This window comes from Phascolarctos cinereus, unplaced genomic scaffold, assembly GCF_003287225.1.
Source record: "Phascolarctos cinereus isolate Bilbo 61053 unplaced genomic scaffold, phaCin_HiC Scaffold_5;HRSCAF=322, whole genome shotgun sequence".
Lineage (NCBI taxonomy): Eukaryota > Metazoa > Chordata > Mammalia > Diprotodontia > Phascolarctidae > Phascolarctos > Phascolarctos cinereus.
The window spans coordinates 343897656-343918592 of record NW_027555958.1 but is presented as its reverse complement, the minus strand read 5'-3'; the positions used below and the strand labels follow the sequence as shown (position 1 = coordinate 343918592).

The 20937-nt window shown below is 33.7% G+C and overlaps 1 protein-coding gene across 1 annotated transcript in view; it reads right to left on the bottom strand.

The window, feature by feature from the left end:
- FMN2 (formin 2) overlaps positions 1-20937 on the bottom strand; it is a 464655-nt gene that overhangs the window by 92496 nt on the left and 351222 nt on the right. Inside the window, 2 exon segments of the mRNA XM_020982044.2 lie at positions 124-175; positions 19106-19198. Of these exon segments, the coding sequence (XP_020837703.1) occupies positions 124-175; positions 19106-19198 (145 nt within the window).

Below are 20937 nucleotides of genomic sequence, written 5' to 3'. Positions count from 1 at the left end.
TTAGTTGGTTACTTTGAATGAAATATGCTATGTCATAGACACATTGGGTATGTCCAACACCAAGCACTTTGCAAACCTGCTCTGAAGTGAGACATTTTAATGCAGCAGAGCGAGTCTTCTCACCATTTATGAGCCGCTGTCAATGAATGCTCCTCAGCTTCTTGGTCAATTTTCGCTGCAAACATGGAAGGAAAAAAAAAGAGATGCTATAAATACTAAATAAGTGCCATTATCTCAAGGAGAATATGATGCAAACCTTATAAAATTATTATATAGCAACATTTAACAGCATACCTAACTATAAACCTAATATTCATTGATTCATAAACAGCTTCAATCAACTTAAAACATCCTACAGATATATATATGTGTATATATGTATATATATATATATGTATATATATATATATATATACATATTTAACCACCATATTCTCCTCTAATATTTTAATCTTCTATGATGTCATCAGTGCATATACTTTGTCAACCACTACAACTTGGTTGAAAGGTTATGAGAGATTTTGTGGCCCCCAAAATATCAGAAGGCTAGTCTGGTAATGACTCTCTCTGAACTCAGCCACTGCGCTCCCTGGACAATAGGCATAATGGATACTTTGCTGGGCCAATACTCAAAGCTTTTCTAACTTTGCAGAACCTGCAAGAGCTCAGGTTCTATGGACATATATTTATATAGACTTTGAGAGCCAGGGTCACCTCCATTTCATGTTTAGGCACTAGAATAGGATGTCATTGGTGAAAATGTAAACACAATGGACACATAATTTAAGGTTTGTAGTTTTTATCCCTCTAAATTAGGTATATAATATTCCTATAAGCAAGACATAGATTTCATGTTCTATGTGGCTTTTAGGATCTTTAAAAACAATTCCTAGGATTGATAGGATGATAACTTCAGAAAAAAATTCTAAAAAAGTGACAATAAAAAAAATGTGAATATGATATAGGTATAAGATTTAATTACCTTATTGTACCCTTATTTATTCACTAATATAATAGTGCTACAGAGAAGACAACAACTTGAAGTTTTTAGATTTAGGAGGATCTAGGAGGTTGTCTACAATTTTCCCAATGAACAGTAATCTAACCTTTGCTCAAAAGCCTCCAGTCATAGTGAACTGAACTTTGAAAAAGTCTATCCCATTTTTGGTTGGGGGTTGAGGGGAGGGCTGACAGGTCTACTTGTTAGGAATTTGTCCATTTTACTAATTAGTGAAACCATAAAATCAGAAAACGTTAAATTTCACTTTTCTGTAGCAAACTTGAATCTACAGCATTTCCATTAATTTTGAAAACAACAATTCTGCTTTGATTGTAGTTATTATGCCACAAAGTCAACTGAAGAAAGTGGCATGACTTCAGTCAGTCATCATTAAAGAAATGTACATCGCAAAAGTTCACAAACTCAGAGATTATAACTCTAGAGGTATACAAAAGAACCTCAAGATTTACTACAAATGAAAATTTTAAAAAAATTGACATTTCATTGCCATACTGCTAGTTTGAAGAATGTTGAAATTTCATCACCATTTTTAAATTATTTCAGAAGATACGGTTATAAGGATACACAGCGTACATTATAAGAATCAAAAGCAAAAGGTTCAGTAGCAACAGGCAAAGAAACTATCCACCAAGGAGTTTATCTTTCTGTCTGAATATTCCATTTGGAACACAATGGTGGGTGAGTTCATATTTTGGTAATGAAGGAATAGAAATGGCAAAATTAATAAAATAAGAAAATAAATTTAATAACAAAAAAAAAACTAAGTTGGAGATATGCAGAGAGAAACATTTTACTTGTGGATTTCTTAAGTGTCTCCATCACTACTTAAAACACAAAAGTACAGCTTGGACTGGTTAGTGTTTTGCAGCCCCAAGACGGGGTTTTTCAAATGTCTGTACAGTATCTGTAAAGTCATAACTGAGTGTCATACTCCTACTATTTGCCAGAATTGCTAAAATTTGACAGGATCATTTGAGCTGGCGGCAAGGATCTCTGCTCCCACCCCTAAAACCCCACACACTTTGCACATTAGATGGTTTACATAAGTCTACAGGTCAATTGTTTACCATATTAAAAATGGGACAAATGTTCCATGATTTATTCTTTGAAAGAGTTTCAGCATGAACACTCTGCACCATAAAAATTTGCTCTGGGCTGCCTGGCACAAAGAAAGATTTCCATGCAGAAGCAACTCTATAAATACAAAAGGGTTGCTTAAACACACACACACACACACACAACACACACACACACACACACATCAAAACAAACCTAGACCATTTTCAGGAAAGCCTTTGAAATGTTATCAAATTTAGTTTACAAAATCAGATTCAGACTTAGACTGGAAAAGGATATTTCTTATGATAGTTAAAATAGATTTTTAAAGAAATCATTGCATTGAGCTTCATATCAACAAGTTAAGTTTTTACCTCCTTAGTATATGGTACAGACACTTTTTTCAAATATGTATTCCTTGCATGCAAGGAGACAGAATACTAATAACATTGGATTTTCTGAAGTGATATCATAAAAGATATAGCATTCAAGTTGTCCCCTAAATCATGATAAACAGACGGAAGTGAATATTAGCTTATTTCATTTACAATTTTTAAAGGAGCTATGTAGGAGCTCTATAAAGATTTATTTTGATATGAGAGCTAAAAGAGCAGAGCTTGTCTCATTCTATGGACAAGTTTGGTGGTCAAAGCACAGTACTCAGTATATAATCTTCGTGTTGCAAGGTGACAATTGTTACTAAAAGGGAGCAAATATAGACTATCTTACTCAGCCCAAATCCATATTCTAATCATTACTCCCAGTATGCCATAGGACTCAATATTGTAAAATATTTTTTGCCCAATACTTTCACATGGTTTAGAAACTAGAAGAATTTGTATGTTCAAATGGTAATTAGTTTTAATAAACAGTCCAATTACAGATCAAAGGAATCACATTATGGTTCACCATTTTAATTCTTAATATGAGTCAACAATTCAATGAACCAAACAGATTTTTTCCCCTTTATATGGGAATCTTACAAGAAAACCTTGGTGAGTTGGAATTCAATTCATGTTATGGTGACATGGCCGTGTCATTTACCAACAAGGATTTTTGTCCATATACACAAGACAGTTATGTCCACTATACAACTTTCAAACACTGCAAGATCCCTTCAGATAATGTTGTTGCTAACTTTCCAACAAAAGTGATTTTTTGAGGGGTGAGATGGGGTTGAGGGCATATAATCGATTTCAAGCTCAAAGCAACTTTTGATATTTAATAAAATTTACCCAACAATGGTTTAGTTAAATTACTTTAGTGAGTAAAATTGAAGACAGATGCAAATAAAACACTTATAGATGGTTACACTGTACCTGTGATTCTTCCATTTAATGTTTTTAACGTATGTCATAGATCATATGGTCTAGACCAGAGGCATCAAACCCAAGGCATGGAGGAAACAGGTTTTTGCTTGCAAAACTCCCCAGTGCAACCTGAACTAGATTAAAATGCAATTGGGGAATATTTAATAAAGTAAATAAAAATACCTTAAAACATAGATAATGTCAGTTTATGTTTTCCTAAGTCGATTTGCGGGCCTCAGCAATCTGTATACATTTGAGTTTGATACCATTGGTCTAGATCACATTCAGTATCTAGTGCACATATGTTTTTCTTTTGATTTAATAATACTGATAAGATTTTAAATATTAGTAAAGCCTATTGGTGGTCCCTGTCTACTTTTTCAGATTTTCTGTACTTTATTTTCTACCACCTACTCTATGATGTAGCTATACTGACCTATTTGCAATTCCCTGGACACAACACTACATCTACCATCTCAGTGCCTTCCCCATGCCTAGAATGCTTTGCCCTCTCACACCTGCCACTTCTTTCCTCTAGCTTCCTTTAAGAAGACTCAGTTCAAATGCAGGAGGCCTTTCCCAGTAATTCCAGTTTCTAGTGCTTTCACCCCTGATATTATCGCCTCACCTACTATATATACATACTTAATACATCCAGTCATTTACATATTGTCTGCCCCCTTACTATGTGAGCTTCTTGAGGACAGGGACTATTTTAATCTTTTTTTTTTTATCACCAGCACCTAGTACAGTGACTGGCACATTAGCAAGCTGTTTAAGTATTTTTGATTGATTGTTGATTGAGTAAATAGCATATTGTTATACTTGGGGATAGCATTTAATTAAATTTGTTTATGTTGATTTCACTTACCTAAAATAAACTGCTAATTCATAATAATGGTGGAAAAACAACATTAATTGCTAAAAATCTAAATTATAGGACATATTAAAATTAATACCAATGAGATTATAAAGCATTTCAAACTGGGCTAATCGCATATGTCTAATGGAAGTTTTTGGCAATTTGATTAATGAATATATTAGAACTTTCAATTACCATATTTATTATTTGTATGTAAATGTTTACCCCTACAATGTTTCAAACATTTCAGGTCAAATATTGTCCTTGAAATATTGTTTAGACTATTTTTTAAATCAAATCCTTTTTCATTTTTATAAGAATAAACTCCATCCCATCCCCTTAATTATTATGAATTTGAAATCAGTAGGATCTCAGTCTATGAATAATTACCATTCCATATCATGTTGTTTATTATTGTTTGGTCATGTCTGAATCTACGTGACCCTATGGACATTTGTTTATACGTTTTCTTGGCAAAGATATGGAAGTAGTTTACCATTTCCTTCTCTAGTGTATCCCCATTTTATAGTTGAGCAACTGAGGCAAATAGGGGTTAAGTAACCTTTGCGGGATCACACAGATAGTAAGTGTCTAAGACCAAATTTGAACTCAGATCTTCCTGATGTCAATCCTGATGGTCTATACATTGCACCACCTGGCCATACCATGCCACTATATAAAGTATGATCTTAATTTAAAAAAAATCATTTCAATATAAATTAATACACAGATATATAAATGTCATAGGATGACTCGGGCTTTAACTGAGAACACTAATATCTTAAAGTAGCATTTCATCCCTCCACTCAAACAAATTTGCCTTAGTTTAATTATAGTTATAGTTCTTTTAATACATGATTAAAATTATGGGGAAATAATTCTTTTCCTCTCAAATACATTTCTTATCTATAGACACAAGAAAAAGATATATCCTCAAAATCTAGTCTGTGTGATTCTATGGACATGCTTTTCCACATGGGTAAAAAATGGATTTTAGTAAATTAGAAGAGATAAATGATTAACATATACAACATCTCTACTATCTTTTAAAGCATATAATCCACAAAATATCCCAAAATGAAAAACAAGCGAAATTTTTTGAGGTATTTCTATTACATATACAAATATAACATTTTATGTATGATTTCAACATTTTAAAATAAAAATTGTTATTTTCTTTCTTCTATCTCGTAGTGGTTCTAACTCTAGTTGTTGCTTTTTTTTCTGTACAAGTGTAGTAGAATGATCTGTGGCTGATTAGCTCAAAGTCCATTGATGGTTAGTTCTTAAGGTTTGGCATTTAAATGAAGTCAGTGTCAAAGTTTCAATTCCTTTCGTAATCCAAGTAGCTTTACTGTATTCTAAGGCCATAAACTACCTAATTCTCATCATAAATGTGAGCCCTTTGTTACATGAGGACTAGGTAGGGATGTAAATAAATCTATGTAAATAAAATACCACTACTCAGGGGGTATTAAAAAGCATTTCAAATGCATGCCACATTAGTGGTCAGTCAGCAGTATCACATGGTCGTATGTGAAGGACTTTACTGTTATTATGATGAGAGTCCTAAAGGACTCCATAGATTAGCCAAGTTTGACTTTAAACACTCATCAAATATGTCAGCACTGACAAAATGCTTCTATTACCATTATGACTAAGATAATTTAAGAACTATTGATATCTGAAAATGAAAAGTGTTTGCAAGGTGATTAAAAAGGTAGATGAATCCATTTTTCCTTACAATATGAATATGATAACAGTTTTATGGCTTGTTCCCCATTTGAGTTATATTCCCATTAAGAGAATACTCTTAAAGGACAATACTTATTGCTGAAAGAAGGCAAAACAGAAAAAAAATATTAATTTTTCAATCTGTAATTTCAAGCAGATTCACTTTCATCATTTTAATTTTTTTTTCAGTTTCTATTCTATTTTTTCCAGTGAGGGAAAAACTTTCCTTTTTCTTTTTAGTTCATCATGGACAATTTGTGGAAATTATGACCACTGTTAAATTTCAAGACTGTTTTCAGTATATTTACAATCTGTTATCAAGTGATTTATAATAAAATATGTTGAGTTAATTATATGAGGGAAGAAATATAAAAGATACCAGTTACTTTACTGCCAGCAAAATTCATTAGACTAATACTTGCAGCACATATTTCACTTTTCTGAGACATCAAACAAGGCTAGCAACCTTCCAATCACACTATAATAATGAAAACAGAATACTGAACCAGAGAAGGGAGACTAAAAAAGCTTTGATTACTAATAATGTTGCTTTGTTGTCATTATCATCTTCCAACCCCTTGAAGATCTTTCCTAATCATCTTCTTTAACTATGTCTAACTAGAAACCTTGACCACCGTCCTCATCATTTTCTCCCATAATTCCATTCATCTCCATGTTTTTGCATTGCATTCCCATTTCACAGCTTTCCCTGTGATGTGACTCTGGAAATATTCCCTTCTTTTATAATTCACTACATTGACTTTGCTGGTTTTCTAGAAGGTATCTTAATACACTTGGGGCTTCTGCTTGGGGGAAAAAAGGGAAATGCCAAGGTACTGAATGCCAAAGTATCTAGGTATGGAAATGCCAGGAACTTTTCTAATGGTGTGAGAAAACAGTATGATGAAGGGAGAAAAGCACTGGATTTGGAGTTTGACAGTTTAGGTTTGAGACCCAGTGTCATTGTGTGACCACAGGCAAGGAACTTTACCTTTCTGAGCCAAAGAGATTCATTCCTCAGCTGTAAACAGTCCTGTAAATGGTATCCCAGTAAAATAGGAATAGTAATACTTGCACTATCTATCTCAACAGGCTATTGGAAGAGAAGTATTTATAAATTTTTAATGTGATATATAAATGTGATGCTATTATTTCTACTCTATCCCCACTTCCATTCAAGCTGGGGGCATCTTCTGAAGGGCAGCCCTTTGACTTTGACACAGAATACAGTGTGATTGGAGGGAGACATGACTACTAATTGGCTGAGGGAAATAATGAAGATGCTTGCCTACATATGGGAGGAGTTTTCTTCAAAATTATTGGATGACTTTGAAAGAGGTGCTTGAGAGAGGCAAATAAAAACTTCAGAATGTCTGCAGCTCCAGGGGGATCTCCCATTCTCCATTAGAAGTTCCACATTAGCCTTTCTCTAGAAGTCCTCCTAGATTCCACAGAAATCCTTTCTCCCTTAAGCAGGTCAGCAGCTTCTCTAATAGGACAGACAGCCAATCAGACTCTAGTCTCCCTTTGTTTATGCAGCACATAGAATATAGGATTGTCTCTCAGGAAAATCACCCAAAGTTTAGACAGGAGTATGGTTATATTCCTATTTAATAGTAATTCTTTAGAAGTCTCAGAATAATAATAAACCTTGACTCCAAAAGTACATGACACTAAATGTATTAAAAATTTATCCTTTACATGTCTTATTTGTTGTCTCTTCCATTTGACTGTGAGTTTTTTAAGGGCAGGGACTGCCTTTTGCCTTTCTCTGAAACCCCAGTGCTTAGCACAGTGCTGAGGACATTTTAGGTGTTCAATATATTGACTGACTACATAGTAATGTAAATGATTTTTTATAATCTATGGCAACTTTATGGCAAAAAAAAGAACTAAGGATACAATCATAGGTCCCATAGTATTAGACTATATAAAATCAAATAATAAACCTTGATGAAATTTCATGCATTCTGTTTATTCATTTGGAGTTTGATTTTTAAATGAATATTTATATTTGTTGAAGAACTTTCAATGCTTATGATATAGAAAAGCATTTGAAGATTTTTAGACTAGTTTAATTGTGTTTAACAGAAGATGCAAAATTCTAGAAGAGACAGATAATGTAAGTTTGGGAAGAGCTTATATGAATTTAATAGATCAACTAACTTACAAAAACTCATTGAAGAGATAATCTGTAGTATATCACTTTCCAACTAAGCATAACATTACATAATCTCATATTATATCACATAATGCAGAAGCATTAGATTTGCTAATAAAGAAAGGTCCTGAGCTACAGGTTATAAATCCACTGAAGAAATTAAGAAACTGGGGAAACAGAGTAGGAGTTCAGGGAAGGCAGCAATGCCTACGTTACTGTTAGAGAGAAAAGGAAGATGGCCTTGGAAATAAGAAAGGAGAGTCGTTTTATGACCTGAGATCACAATGTGTAGCAAAATTTACCAATTTTAACTATTCCCTAACTTTCTGTAGACTTTGTCATATCTGGAATTATACACCTGGAATTGGACATTTCAAAGTCAAAGTCAGTTATAGTAGAATATTAAGTAAATTTAACTATATGCAGAGATATAGGTGTAGATAACTATATATAAAGAGAAAGCAAGAATATAAGAGAATGACAGTTTAAATAGTGTGGGTCTACTTGCATTCCATTCAATGAACATATTCCCCGGAATGAGCATGAGATAGGAAATCAAAATCTACTTCCAAGCGCCAAATCTCATTTCACTGTGTGATAAATTTTATAGCTGTTCCCATCCTTCCGAACCTACTGAACCCTTAGAACCAATCTTATATTGAATTAATTGATATGGGTTGCCATATCATTGGTAACTAATATATTGGCAACCAACCTGAGGCTGTTCACCTTGGAGACCTTGATTAAAAAAAAAAAAGGAGGTAGTGGTAATTTTTACTTTGGTGATTATAATTTCACTCACTGACTTTAGAACCTAACTCCTATTTGAGACTATTCCACAGTTCATTCTACCTTCCTTTGTAGTGAAAATAGAATGAAACTTCCATTCACTTCCCTTATAGTCCATTCAACCAGGCCTTTAAGCTTAAAAACTAAACATTTCCATCATAATGGCTGCATCATGGTGGGTGGTGGTTGTGTTTTTTGACCTGTGGTTTATGGGATCACAGGACCTAGGGGTGGACAATTTGGAGCAAATAGGGGGCCCTTTGCTGAAACCAGATGGCAAATGAACTCCTGAACTTTCCTAGAGGGCAGCCATTTTTCTCCTTTTAAGTGTCAAAAAACTGGATTACCTTTTAGTTCCAGCTCAACTGAATAAAACTGCTGGCTAGATAAATTCAGTCAACTGCTAAGCATTCAAAAGGTTAAAAAATATTGAAAAACAGTTCCACTTCAGCAACTTGGTATTCATCAATGTCTCCTCCAAAAGCACTCAAAAATCCTCCCCAGACTTCTGTCACCACAGCCCTTTTGTAGTTGTTGTTGTTGTTGTCCTACTATGTTACTATTTTGACCCAGTGATTACTGTCGCTGCCTGGCTCCAAACCCTTTTGCAATTTGAAGTATTTCTGCTAAACTAGTTCCAAAGGTCTATGAGTAAGCAGAGGCACGAAAAGGGCCGCCCTTTCTGATCTTGTGCTCTCATGAGGGAATACCACATCTTCCCAGGTAATTGGAGACAGAGTTGCATTTGAGTAATCTCAGATGGAAAGCAACTTAGAACCCTTTCATCTGTTTGTCTAGGCTCTAAATCTTTTTGCTGTTTTCCCTTTTATTTAAAGTGTTAACTAGTATTTGTTTATAATTAGCTTTGAATGTGCATTTCAATTGCTTTTAAGTATAGCCAGTTGTTGGGCTTTTTTTTTTTTAACTGAATGTGTGCCTTGTCTCTGAGTCATTTAAAACTGTTACTTGATTGAAGCTATATTACTTCTGTTTTGAGATTTCTGAGGCATTGTTTCTATTTGCACTAAACTGAAGCTCAAACAAATGTAGATGGATTATGATAGCGATATGGAATACGGATAGTAGTACTTTTTCCTTTCCCCCTTTCCTGGACAACAAGAGAAAGCTATATTCAAATTCATTGCCTTTCTGATGCCTTCCAATTTCTCATGACAACAAAACAAATGCTATAAAATGTTCTTGGGTAAGAGGAGAGGGGAAAGAATATCTATGAGGTATGAAATTATAATAGAGCCTTTCTAATATTTCACAGGCACCTTACACTTAAGAGTAAAAGCTACTTCTATATGGTGTGGGAAAATATATAACACATGTAGACATGTGTTCTTAGGTATATAGGCATATAGGTACACATATAGGCTTCAAATAAAACAATTGGAGTAATAAAGTAATTATATTCATTGGCAACTCACATAAACTTCGACAGTGTAACTACAGCATGTAACTTTTGGCCAAACCAAAAATGCAGTCTCTCTATCAGTCTTATCACTCAGATCAATTTAACTAAATGATTCTCGGTTCATTTTTTAAATCTGCATTTAAAAAAAATAACAGAAAGCACATAGAAAACAAACCAATTTGTTATGGGCATATGTTTTGCATCATTCATAAGGTATGGTATCATGTTGGCACACCATTTCATAGAGGTACCAATTTCACCTCAGAAAATGGCTCATCCCTTCTAAATGTTTATGATGAATCATTTGCCTCAGCTGCCAGGCATAACTTGGATCCAGGGCTTTATTTCCTACCCACTTTTACTGTCATCATGGACTCTTCATGACTCTTTTTGGGGTTTTCTTGGTAGGAGTGATTTGCTATTTACTTCTCCAGCTCATTTTACAGATGAGGAACTGAGGCAAACAAGATGAAGTGATTTACCCAAGGTCACAGAGCTAGTAAGTGTTTGAGGTCAGATTTCAACTCATGAAGATGAGTCTTCCTAATTTCAATTCCAGTGCTCTATTCACTGCACCACCTACTTGCTCCATAATAGAATATTAGAAGGGTATAAATTAGAACCCTCTTTGCCTCAATTTAATGGACTTCTTTTCACTTTAGACACTGCATCTTCCTTTCACTAAATATTTATTCTAAATCCAATTACCAAAATCATCATTTAGATTTAGTTCTTCCTCTGAACTTACTCCCTCATAATAGATGGATATCAAAACAATCTACGAATTTTAGCTGTGTGGCATACCTAAAAATATGCAAATTTCAGTCCTTCTGAATTATGTAAAATGCAGTCCAATAACAATCTGTAGATCCAAAATATCTAAATACATAATTATAAATAGGGATTTGTAAAAAGCATAAATAAATTCCTGTTTAACATTTTCTCCCAATGCCTCCATACTCATAATATGAAATATAGCAAGAAATCTATAAAATTCAATCTATAAGACTGTCAGTCTTAGAATATTTTAATCCCTTGATTTCATTATATTTCTAAGAGAAATCTCCATCAAATTAGCTTGGAAATTAATTGGTGTGCTACCCAACCTGCCCCTGTTCTTATAAATGATACAAAATATATTTCTCTGTTTTAACAGCTATGGATTTAGAGCCTTTATAAAAATCCTTCAAAGACATCAACTTTTTCATTAGACTGATTAAAAACAATATTAGGTGAAACTCCAATCCCGGAATTCTAAAATGCAGCAAAGATTGTCCTGAAAATAGAATTCTGATCACAGGATAGATTTTAGATGTCTCTGAGGTTTGCAACCTTTATGAAGTGACATGCTAATTTTCTTTTCATTTGTTCTCCTGAGCATAAAGTAGAAATGATCATAGTTATTCATGAATGGGCAAGGGAGGTATACTAGTTAGCTTAGTTCAACAGTATAGCAGAGGCATTTTCAGTGACAATATGGATAAAGAGGTAGTGCTCCAGAAAGCTTCAGGCTATTTATGGTGCAATGGATCTGGAGACAATAAGTAGAAATGGACAGTAAAATACAGGAGGAAGATAACCTTCCTCTTCCCATTTTATAGATTTCTTTACCTATAGCCATGATCTCCATGTCACTAAAACTCACCTCATTCAGCTCAATTTAGTTCAATAAGCACTCAAGCATCTATTACTATGTGCTTAACACTAATTGGCCACTTTTTCTGAGTGTGACAAAATATGAGAAACATGGGCTTCATGCAAGGCTTTAATAAGGAAAAATGCAGTTTGCTAGATTTTCAGATTCAATGAAGTTCTGTTTTTTTAATTAATTTATTTTAATTTATCAACAATCACTTCCATAAGCTTTTGAGTTTTCAGTTTTTCTCCCCCTCTTCCCCACCTCCTTCCCCAAGATGGTATACAATGAAGTTCTGTTTTTACACTGATAAGTTGGCTCTTTCCTACTTTTTATAATTAAATGACTATTAAGAATTGCAATGGGAATGCAAGGCAATTCAAATGTGTAAATAAGAGATGAACCCAGTGGATGTTTGAGGGAACTCACTCACTCAGTTTCACTCAAGAAATTTGCTTTTGAAAGCATGCTGATGGCAGTCAACAGTTAACTTTCTCTTTGAAAAAGTCCAACAAACTTTTCTTAAAGATTATATCAACAAAAATATGGGAAGCAGACCACTGAAAAGTGAAGAAACTAAGATTCCATATATCTTGTCTTGTGCTACCCTGTTTATTCAAGTCACACCATCTCATCTTCAGGAAATAGTCTGAGGGAGCTCCAAATTTCTTGCTGCTATTAGCAGTTCATTGTAAGTTAAAAGAACCATAACTCCAAAACCTTTTATTCAGTTTTAACTGCAAGCAGCTGAGAAATGAACGTGTGGGTTGTGTGCTAGTTCTGATAATCTGGCCTTGGAGATATATGAAAGCTATATTATAGTCCTGGAAGATTTCTTCATTTAGGAAGGATTTGGTTCTGAGATCAAATGGAATACACAATCACAGTCTATGTTACATGTAAATATTACTTTTGTTTTTATTACCTTTTATTTGATCTGATTAAATGTTTAAATGTTCAACGAACTCCACAGCAGGGAAAGCATAAAGGAGAGGAATTGTCCAAAGTAGAATTAGGGAAGAACCATGGATATGATCCCTACAGATGGCAACTACAGTCATGAAATTAAGATACCTGCTCCTTTGAAGGAAAGCTATTGCAAATCTGGACAGCATACTAAAAAGTAGAGATATTACCTTCCTGACAAAGATCTGAACAGTCAAATGTACATGGTAGCAATGTATGGTGAGAGTGTTGTACCATAAGGAAAGTTGAGAGGCACAGAATCAATGCTTTCAAATTATGGTTCCGGGAGTCCCTTGGACAGCAAGGAGATCAAATCAATCAATATTTAAAGAAATTAATTCAGCTATTCACTGGAAGGTCTAGTACTGAAGTTGAAGCTTAAATATTTTGGCCACATAATGAGAAGACGGGAATCACTGGAAAATACTCTGATGATGGGAAAGATTGAATGCAAAAGTAAAAGGGGATGGCAGAGCATGAGCTGGATGGTGTCATAGAAACAACAAACATGAATTTGGACAGACTTTGAGAGATAGTAGAGGATAAAAGGGCCTGGTGTGGTATGGTCCATGGGGTCATGAAGAATAGGACACAATTGAACAACAACAACATGGCTATGATTGGTGGAAACACTAAGCCACAGCATAAATGGATGAGAAAGTTTACACTATCCATAAAGGAGCAGATCTAGCTAGTGAATGGCAATCAGATACTATGAGAGGTACAGAAAGATTGGCACTTAACGCCAAGAGGATGATGCGCATTCCTAGTAGAGCTGAACTTTTGGTTGACAGTCACATATCTACAATACTATTTAATAAACAGGACATAATAAGTAGAACTAATAAATTAGTTCTAAGTTGTCAAATGTGTATGGAGTGTTTTAAGACAAACTACCCTGGGTGGGATCTTTAGATTCTAGCTACTGGTTTTCTTACAAAGACAGACAATTAATGCATACTTATTGAGTTTAACTGAACAGGATGTCCTTGAATTAAAACAGTTTACACTTCATACAGTCTTACTGGTTAGGATAGGTTGAAGTCAGAGGGAATAAAATATGTCCTCTTTCCTTGAAGTCTTTCATTAAAAGATTATTTATGCTTTAGGATCTAAAAAAAATGTCAGAAAAGGCCTGATCAAAAGCAAAACGTCAGTGCCTCACATTGACATTAGTCATTTCACTTTAATAATTTTTATTTGATTTTTTTCCCCCAAAATACTTCAAAGTATAAGTTGGGCTTGATGACTGCTAAGGTACTTTCCTACTTTCAGTTTCTGTAATGCAAATACTGTGATTCCTCATGTTCTCAGAGAATATAAAAAATGATCATTTTTCATTTTCTGGGATTACTGAGGGGCATCAATTATTGTACTACTCTGTAACATAGTGATGCCTACAAGTTACCTAGTCATTGTGTGACCTTGGGCATGTCAACTGATTTTTCAGGGTCTGTCTATTCGTCTTTAAAGGTTCTTCTACCATTAGCAAGTATGCTTTCAAACAAGTGTATGATATGATCTAGAGCAGTTTAAAATTGTTGCGGAAAACCAGATAATCACATTTACTAAATAAGTACCCGTAGTTTTACATACAATACTAAGCTGTAAGCCGATCAGTTCTGATCTGAGAATCTAAGTGGGGATCTACTTTTCTCCTGTGAAGTAAGGGGCTTTGTGACATCTATTTTTCCTTGATAGTTGATATCTGAAAGCTGTGTGCAGGCTAGGATAGATGAACTCTTTCAGGTCCCTTCTAGCACTATGATTCTATGGGAAGGAAAAAAAAAAAGAGAGAGAGAATACAGCCCAGACTGATCACTACAGATACCTGACCAAACGAAATAAAGCAAATAACCTTAGAAGATATAGGCTGCTTATCCAGAAAGGGGGTAAAAAGTGGTTCAGTCCATTGGCCTGCTTGATTACAACTAAATGGTAAAATTTTTAAAAACGTATTTTTCTGAAATGCTGAGAACTTCCTCAATATTTGTAATCATTGAAATAGGTTGTACCTTTTGCTTATTTTCCAAAAGAAAATAAAAACAACAGAAAAGCTTATCATCCTGTCTATGGGGCATTGCTTATAGTGTTCTCTAAGTACTCTTTTTTGATAGAAAATATTCACTTTTTTTGAAGTAAATATTTTGGGGCTCTTTGGCATAGTTAATATACCACTACTTTCACCATCACTTCATCCTCAAGTATAGTATTACTAATACCAAAGACTGTATATTTTAAAAAGACTTAAGGTTTCAACACTCTTTTAATTATAACTTTGTGTTTACAGATTTATCCTTCTCTCCCCCCCACACACTTTTATTTTAGTTCAGCTACAATTTTCCAGGTTTGGTTTCAGCATGAAATTACTATTGGGAGAGAGAAGAGAAGATGGATGGCAAATGGGAGGAAGGTAGAGCAACTGAAACATCCTATTAACTATTCTAAATTTCTGAAACCATAAGAGGAGAGAAGGAAAATGGAAGACTGCTTCTATTTAATGGAAAGGAGAAGCTGTGGGGTTTTTTTTGCCAGTTGTTTAAAACGTCAAAAACATAAAAATATTTTTCCTTTCAAAATTCATGTAAGCCAAAATGACAATCCGTACCAACAAAGGATAACCATTCTTTCATTGTCTTCCTAGTTACCTCCCTAATAAGAACAAACTTAACAAAAACAGTTTCAGTGGAAGATGAACAGGAAAATATGCTGGGAGATATATATGTGCATATATAGGTATATACATATATATGTGTGCATATATGTATGTACATATATATATGTATATAATGTTTAAGGATGAAAATTAAGTCTAAGGTCCCTTCAAACTCTAAAATAGTAACATTCTTTAAAAATGATTAGCATAGCTCCTTCTCTGACTTACTCTTTGCCCTGAATACACTGAGGGGCTAAGGAGGAATGGAAAGAGAAGGGAATGTCTATGATGCAATAATGGTGGTGGAAGACATCAAAGTGGGAGATCCTCTGGTGGTTACTTCTGCTTCACTTTCATATCAGCCCTGATTCTTTCTTTCTCTCTCTTCCTCTCATTCTCACTTCCTCTTTTTCTTCCTTTTATCATTATAGAATTCATAACTTTAAAGGTTAAGAGAAAAAATAAGACAAAACTGAGCAACCACCTAGAAAATAAAAATCTTCATTTCCTAGAATGCAATCAAGAGAATGAAATCACTGTACGCTTATTTTGCCATAGGCTATAGGTATCTAGTCATAGCCTATATGTATCTAGTCAAAAATTATTTTAATCAAAAAGTTAAATTTCATTGTTGTGCATAAATTCCAGCTTAAAATAGAAAATACTGACTTATCTTTTTTTTGCAACTAAACTAAATGTATAATGCTTTCCTCTTTCATAAAAAATGAAATGAAACCATTACTCCCTTAATAGTAGTCACTTCTTTAATATTTAAAAGGTGTATCTTATTTCAAATAGTTTTTAGAGCACTTACCCTATTCTGAAAACATTATATGTACATTTCAAATTTTGAATTTTCATCTTAAACAAAATCATTTCACATAAATGAATGAAGTTTAGGCTTTGTCATTCTTCTCAACGTTCTTCCAATGTGGTCTCAATTTCAAGTTATTTGAAAACATTATTTTAATTGCTATAAAATAATCATTATATAAAACTTGATTTGACTCAACCCATACATACAAAAGTCTGTTTAATCTGACTTAAGCATGAACTCTAACTGGAAATATTTATTCATTATGCTTATATGTAAAATAGTCCTTAGAAAAATCAATGTAGTTCAAAAGCCTGCCAAATAAAAATTTAAATTCAATCCTATATTGTGAAAACAAGGGATTTAAAATGCAAAATATTTAACATACTATTTCAGAATATAGCTAAATAATTTTCATTCTTCATCTTTCAATGCTAGTAACAATTCTAAATAAATTTGTGAACAGTTTTTGCCATCCTAATAATCCAAGTTTTCTGCCCTAGACGGAATTGTCACAGAGCAGCAGCAAAATGACAGGATTTTCTTTTTCTTTGAGATATCTAAATATTCCACAATACAATAAAAAACTGGACCATGTTTAACACTACTCAGATTCTTATCAGTTCTGAAATATGAGAAGGACTCACAAGTTTGCAGAGAATTCAGAAAATAACTACACAGTTGGTCTTAGGAAAAAATATATGAAGAATATGGCTTCTCCTTGGGGCAACTGATAGAGTTACTCAAATAAAGATTTAGTCCATCATCATAAGCCTTAACACCTATTGTCCACTGGTTTACCAGCTGAGACTTATTTTGAGTTTTATTTAAGTAAGTATATATTAAACCTATGGATGTCTGTTCAATAGAAAGTGATATTTTATGCAGGTCTGGAGATGTGGTATGGTGGATTGAGGGCAGGTTATGCAAGTCAGGAATGCATGGCATTGTACCCTGCCTCTGTGGTCATGTGACTATGGGCAAATCAGAACATCTCCATGTCCTGAGCAACTCTATAAGAGTTTCATAAAGGACTTTTCATCTACATTTGGGAAAGTGGCTTCCATACAAAGAGTTCCTTAAACTGATGAAATCACAGATACAAACCATCCACTCCCTCACTCCCCAAAGAAGACATTTATTATCTCCTTTTAATTAATAGGAGGTAGAAATACGAAAACCTGGATACCTGACCTGGAAAATGTAGTATTCTGTTTAATGTAGAAGTTACACACAATTTGAGCAACATGGTGGTCAGAGTTGTAATATCTGCAATTGATGTTTAGCAAGAAATTTTTGTTGAATTCAAGTTGGTTGATTTCTTTTAAATGATTCAACATGATAAAAGATTTCATGCTCTCCACACCCAAATATGTGCTGCAAATTACAGGTCTTTGAAATAAAGAAAGGGCATAAGCGATCAAGCATACCATTGGATGTATGGAACAAATGCCACCCTCATCTTCACCAGTGTTATTTATAAGGTCATACAGGGCCCTTAGCACTTTCACTGGAAACAGATGTTTGCCAAAATATGATTATAAGAAATCGTGATTAAGTTTGCAAGTTGTAAACTCCTTGAAAACAAGGATTGGTTTTTGTTTTGTTTCATTTTTTGTTTTTTTATCCACAGCACCTAGTATGATGCTTTACACATAACAGGCACTTGATTATTGAATTGTTATTGAATTGAATTGAATTGAATGATAGTATGACACTTCAAATTATATTCACATTGAGACACAAAACTAATTTTATTCTGATGTTTTTCTTTAAATATATCCTCTTATTCCAGCAAGAGGGGAACTGCGTCTGAGTTAAATTTCAGTGTTACTCATTTATTGTCTAACATTATCAATAACATTTGTAAAACACTAAAATATATTCCATACAAACTGTGAACGAAGTCACTCAATATCCTTCCTCTTTGTCCACATTTTAGAAGATTCTGGAAGCACCATAAATGTTCCCAGACTACAACAGGATTACTCTCATTTGACTAGCATTCCAGTAGTTAAATCACATCAAGTGATGAATATCTTATCCAATCATAAATTTCAAAATACAGGACTTCTTGATATAAAATTACTTTTTTGGAGACTAGAACAAATCCAACTTTGAATGTTTCATTAATATCTCTTTATCAGAAGTCATTCCTTGCTTACTTTAAATGAATGTGGGAAGAGTCAGTGTGATAACAGAGTTTTTTGAGCTTCCTAGGAAAAGCATTAAATAAATACTTGGTGCTATTAATGTTTTATAGAAACAAAATAATGAATAATGCAAAGTAGCTGTACATGTTCTTTTGGTGCAGTATTTTTTGGCAATAATTAAATAAATAAGACATTGGACATAGGTCAGAAATTTAGCTACAGTTTTTAAAAAGGAACTATGTGCTATAGAGTGCATCAAATGTTTTTATAATAGATAAATAAGCAAAACCACGAAAGCCAATGACATCTTTTCTGTCTTTTAAGAAATGAGAATCATACAAAAACCCCCCACATCTTTAGCAAATTGCTCTTCTCAGAATTCATGACAGTGACTCATGATTAAACCTAATCCTTAACTTTTTGTGATGCCAAAATAAATATTCTCTTTCCCAATATGTATAAACAAACTTTCTTTTACCTTTTTGTTGACAACAAAGGAAAAGGTAAAATATCTTCTCATTGTTTACCTTGTAAAATGAATTGCTCCATACTTTCTTTGAAAGGTTGAATGTGCTCCTCTAGGGACATCTGATAAACTTTTCCTGCTTCAGTTTCACAGGCTGAAATTAATGCAAGAAATCGCTTAGAATGCCACATGCTTAATGATAGAATAAAAATATATAAAAAAACACATTATCTAACATCAGACAGTCTAGTTAGCCCTGTAAACTGATTTATTTCTACTCATTTCATTGAAGCATTTGAATGAAAACAAAAACCAATTTGAATGGGGTCATATGCAATGATTCATTTAGTGGGGATATTCATATTGTTTCAAATACAGCACAATTCCCACGTTGGGGACACTATGAATAACCACTGAGAAAAGCTCTGAATTAAGATTTGCCATTGGCATGATGGTAATAAACCAGAGTATGGAAGCAAAAACCTGAAAATCACATTCACCTTGATAGCCAACAACTCAAATTAAAGAATGTCCCATATAGTCATTGCAGTATAAACTAAAATTTTGAAGTAAAGATACCAATCACCCCAAAAGTCTCTCATAGAAATCTCAAGGCAAAAGGACTTCCATGAGTGATGTAGTTTTCTCCTTAGTTTAACAAGGGCATTTAGAAGGTGTGGGGGGGGGGGGAGACAGGTGTTACACTAATAGCAGACATTCTACCTTCCTAATATAGTGAAAGGAGAATTCGGGTGTACTATGATTTGGGACCAATCATAACTGCATTTCTGATAGCTTATTTGTTAGTAAAATGATAAATGAAGTAGTTTGACCTACAAAAAGGAATAAGACGTAGAATAGCAATGAATCTGAAGACCTAATACTGTTTGTATTGGTTTTCTATTATATATTATAAAATAAATAAAGGAGAGTTTATCTTGAAACCCCACAATGTTTAATTTTGAGAAGTGAAGACTTACTGGAGGTATGAGAAGGATAGTATGATCACTATTTTCAAATATTTGAAGGATTTTCAATTAAAACTTTATTTTTGTTGCTTTAAAGAACAGAAATAGACCAAGACTGGAAGCTGCAAGGCAGATTTTGACTCATTATAAGAATGAATTTTCCAACCAATAAATCAAATTGGGCTGCCAATTTGATGGTAATCTCCTCATCGATGGAAATAGTCCAATTGAGCTTGGGTGTACAACTGTCAGAGATTGTGAAAATGGATCCCTGCCCTGGAAGGATGGGAGTGAGGACTGAATTAAGTGATAGTTAGCTGCATGGAACAATTTCCTCCCCAAAATATAAAGACTTGGCCAAAGAGATCAAAATCACACAAGAACAGCATGGGGGTATATATCATTCCTGTTGTCTTGTCTCCTTGAGTTTTACTGAGGATGCTTTCAGTGATTATATTTTAGTACTTTAATCCAACTACAATGAACAGTTATTTAATCCATTCACACAAAAGAATGCTAAACATAAAGTACAGAATCCTAAATATATGAGAATAACATGTTTATCCTTTCAACATACAGAGCAAATATTCTGGTTTGGGCCCTCAATACGTTGTGCCTAAAACATTACAGTATCTTTATTTTGAAAAAAAAGTTTTTATTTTTTTGAAAATTTTTTATTTTTCCTCATTACATGTAAAAACAGTTTTTAACATTCATTTTAAAAAATTGTCACCTCTAAATTGTCTCCCTCCCTCCCTCTCCTGCCCTTCTTTGAGAAGGTAAGACATTTGATACAGATTATACATGTGCAGCCATGCAAAATAATTTCTAAATTAGCCATGTTGCTAAGAAAGCACAGATAAGAGATACAAGAAAAATAAACTTTAAAAAGTATGCTTTGATCTGCATTCAGACTCCATCAGCT